This window comes from Gossypium raimondii, chromosome 12 (genome assembly GCF_025698545.1).
Source record: "Gossypium raimondii isolate GPD5lz chromosome 12, ASM2569854v1, whole genome shotgun sequence".
In the NCBI taxonomy this organism is placed as follows: domain Eukaryota; kingdom Viridiplantae; phylum Streptophyta; class Magnoliopsida; order Malvales; family Malvaceae; genus Gossypium; species Gossypium raimondii.
This window is the reverse complement of record NC_068576.1, coordinates 12,251,048-12,255,321: the sequence shown is the minus strand read 5'-3', so window position 1 is coordinate 12,255,321 and position 4,274 is coordinate 12,251,048. Positions and strand designations below refer to the sequence as shown.

General features: G+C 40.5%; 1 protein-coding gene across 1 annotated transcript; it reads right to left on the bottom strand.

Moving 5' to 3' along the window:
* Positions 1-546: 546 nt before the first annotated feature.
* LOC128035448 (uncharacterized) lies at positions 547-1,367 on the bottom strand. The gene is made up of 2 exons (XM_052625190.1): positions 1,352-1,367; positions 547-884 (listed from the first exon to the last, which is right to left on the bottom strand). The coding sequence occupies exons 1-2, from the start codon at positions 1,365-1,367 to the stop codon at positions 547-549; spliced, it is 354 nt and encodes a 117-aa protein (XP_052481150.1).
* Positions 1,368-4,274: the final 2,907 nt, after the last annotated feature.

Sequence of the window (4,274 nt, the reverse complement as noted above, 5' to 3'; positions counted from 1 at the left end):
TTCACTTAAAGACCTCACTAATTTCCAATAATCACTTGTTGAACACACTTGTTGTAGAGAAATCAAAGAAATAAAATAAAGAAAGAAAAGAAAAAGAAGAAGAAAAGACATAGAACGTTAACCAAACTTTAATGAAGTTTGTTTTAACCACCAACATACGTCCGACAACTAGCTAAAATTCTCTTAACCATACAATGGGATTCGAACTCGAAAGTAGACACAATATAGATAGATGCTTAACCGGTGAACCAACAGGCTCATTCTTGACATAGATACTTACAGAACAACATTTAACCATATACCGCATAGATAGGATTGTTACAAAAGAAGAAACTTTTAACTATACAACTTGAACTCCAGGCCTTAAACACAATAGCAGAATATAGAGCCACATATATAGAAATTTAATTAATGCAGATTCTCACAATTAAATTCTTAAAATTTTGGAGCATTATAACTCTCTCCCTTGAAAAGAAATTTCAACCTCAAAATTATACCTGAGTCAAACAGATACGGATACAGCCGACAGATTGATTCTTCAGGTTCCTACATGGCTTCCTCAGTACCATGATTCTGCCATAGAACTTTTACTAAAGGAACAGTTTTCTTTCTGAGCACCTGAACATCACGTTCCAAGATATGGAAAGGTTCTTCTTCGAATGTTAAATCCAGTCGCAGTTCGATCTCATCGACAATAGCAATATGTGACGGATCCGACCGATACCGTCTCAGCATCGAGACATGAAACACATCATGAATTCGATCCAGCTCCGGTGGTATATCTAATTGGTATGAAACAGGTCTGACACGCTTTAAGACACGGTAAGGCCCAATAAGCTCAGGCTTAACTTGCCCTTTCGTCCGAACTGAAGGACCTTTTTCCACTGTGATACCCTCAGGAAGACTTGATCACCAATAGAAAGCTCGATGTCTTTTCTTTTTAAATCAGCATAGGAATTTTGCCAATCAGATGCGGCCTTCAAACGGTCCCAAATTACTCTTACAATGTTTTCAGTTTCAGAAACTAACTCAGGACCTGAATAACTCACTCTGACTGTCTGTCGGTTTGAGGGTGGTACGCTGTGCTGAAATCAAGTTGGGTGCCTAAGGCCTCATGAAGTTTCTTCCAGAATCGAAACATAAATCGTCGATCTCTGTCAGAAATGATTGCGACTGGGATTCCGTGTAGTCTCAAAATTTTGGTAATGTACAGTTTAGCTAACATTTATAATGAGTAATCTCTCCGGATGGGTATAAAGTGGGCGGATTTGGTCAATCGATCAATGATGACCCAAATCGAATCTTTCTTGGTGGGGGATAAAGGCAACCCACTAATAAAATCCATCGTTACCCGCTCTCACTTCCATTGTGGAATCTTAACCGGCTGAAGCAATTTGGAAGGTAATTGATGTTCCACCTTAACCTTTTGATACTTCATACAATGTGACACAAAAGCGACTATCTCTCGTTTCAATTTGGGCCACCAATAGAGCTCTCGGAGATCTCGATACATTTTGTTCCTACCAGGATGCATAGCGTAAGGACTACTATGTGCCTCCTAAAGCAGCAGACGCTTCAGCTATTCATCATTAGGTACACAAATCCGACTTTGAAACACAACACATTATCGCTGTTCAAGCTAAAATTGGAAGTCTCGTTCCAATCAACATGTTGCAAATGCTGAACTAAGGATTCATCGCTCAACTATTGAGCTCAAATCTGTTCTACCCAAATTGGTTTAACCTATAATTCTGCTAATAGCCCCATCTTCAACCAAACTCAGACGACTATCTCTCGTTTCAATCCGGGCCACCAATAGAGCTCTCGGAGATCTTGATACATTTTGTTCCTACTAGGATGCATAGCATAGGGACTATTATGTGCCTCCTAAAGGAGTGAACGCCTCAGTTATTCATCATTAGGTACACAAATCCGACCTTTGAAACACAAAACATTATCGCTGTTCAAGCTAAAATCGGAAGTCTCGTTCTATTCAACATGTTGCAAATGCTGAACTAAGGACTCATCGCTCAACTATTGAGCTCAAATCTATTCTATCCAAATTGGTTTAACCTATAATTTTGCTAATAGCCCGCATCTTCAACCAAACTCAGACAAGCCAACAATGCTCTCAGGTCAACCATCGCTCTTCGGTTAAGGGTATCAGCTACCACATTGGCCTTACCCGGATGGTACTTTATCGTACAATCATAATCTTTAAGTAACTCAACCCATCGGCGCTGCCGAAGATTTAACTCTTTTTAGGTTAACAAATACTTGAGACTCTTGTGATCAGTGTAAATAATACACCTTTCACCATACAGATAATGTCTCTAGATTTTTAGAGCAAACACAACCGCAGCCAGCTCAAGATCGTGCATAGGGTAGTTACTCTAGTGTGCCTTAAGCTGCCGCGATACGTAAGCAACCACTTTACCTTCTTGCATAAGCACACAAACTAACTCGACATGTGAAGCATCACTATATACCACAAACTCCCCGACCCAATCCGGTTGAACTAAGATAGGAGCTTGTGCCAAAATGGACTTAAGCTTATCGAAACTAGACTTTTGTGCCTTAGACCATACGAATGAAGCATTCTTATACAACAGCTTCGTCAGAGGCGATGCAATCAGAGAAAATCCCAACTAAACCCAAGAAACTATGAAGCTCAAACACATTTTTCGGTTGTTTCCACTCAATAATAGCTTTTATTTCCTTGGGATCAACTCGAATTCCCTTGGTCGCCACCACATGACCCAGAAAAGTGACTTCCTGCAACCAAAACTCCCACTTACTAAACTTGACATGCAACTGTTTTTCTCGGAGTATCTAAAGTACAATGCGAAGATGATCATCATGCTCAGTTTTAGTTTTAGATTAGATCAGGATATCATCGATAAAAACCACTACAAATTAATCCAAATACAGTTGGAATATGTGATTCATTAAATCCATAAACGCCGTTGAGGCATTCGTTAAACCGAAAGGCATTACCAGTAACTCGTAATGTCTGTAACGAGCCTTGAAGGAAGTTTTGTACACATCAGTCTCTTTAACCTTGAGCTGATGGTAACCAAAGCATAGATCAATTTTAGAGAAGAAGGACACTCCTCGAAACTGGTCGAACAAATCGTCAATCCTCGGCAATGGGTACTTATTCTTGATTGTCAACTTGTTCAACTGTTTATAATCTATGTACATTCTCATCAACCCGTCTTTCTTCTTAAAAAATAGTACCGGTGCTCCCCATTGAGACACCCTCGGTCGAGTGAATCCCCTATCAAGGAGTTTTTGAAGCTGCACATTTTGCTTGATCAGCTCTTTCGGAGCAATACCAGGTAACAGATCAAGTCCAAACTCTACCTCTTTACACGGAGGTACTCTGGAAAATTCCTCGGGAAAGACATCCTTAACCTCCCTCACGGTGTGGATATCTCCCACCAAAAGTTTTACGGAAATAGAATTGGATACATAAGTAAGGTATGCCTCGCACCCCTTTCGGACTAACTTACCTGCTATAAAAATGGAGATTACATTAGAGAGGTAATTTCAATGCTCACCAACCATGACTACCTCGTCATTCACTTTCGATCTCAAAGTAACTCTCTTGGTTGCACAATCTAGATTGACCCGATACTCAACGAGCCAATCCATTCCCAGAATTAAATCAAACTCATTAAAGGGTAATTTGATCAAATCTGCTGGAAATACTATACCCTGAAGCTCTAAAGATAACCACCTGTATACTCTATCAACAAGTATTGACTGTCTCAGCGGGCTAATCACAGAAAAATCTCTAGTAGTATTATCCGCAGTTAAACCCAGATTTGCGGACACAACACTAGCTATATATGAGTGAGTAGAACCAATATCAATGAGGGCATAGTACGATACAAAATGAAAAAGAAAATACCTGCAATGAGGTTAGTATCATCGTTATCCTCTCGGTGTCTTGCTGCATATACTAGAGTCGGTTGACGAGTCTCAGTCTGACCTGCACCTCTACCTGGTGCTCTTTGTACTCTTTTAGACCCATTACCACCCCTACCAATACCACGTCCTTGAAATGGTTGTTGATTCTCTACCACAGGCTAAATAGATTTGGATCTGGAGTCTGTGCCGCAGCTGGTACGGGATCTGGTCAACGGAGGCAATCTTTTACCCGGTGTTCCATTGACCCACAATAGAGGCACGCTCCTAACTTACTCTAGCACTCGCCCGGATGGCATTTCCTACAGTCACTACAGCTGAATCTAAGTCACTATAGTTGG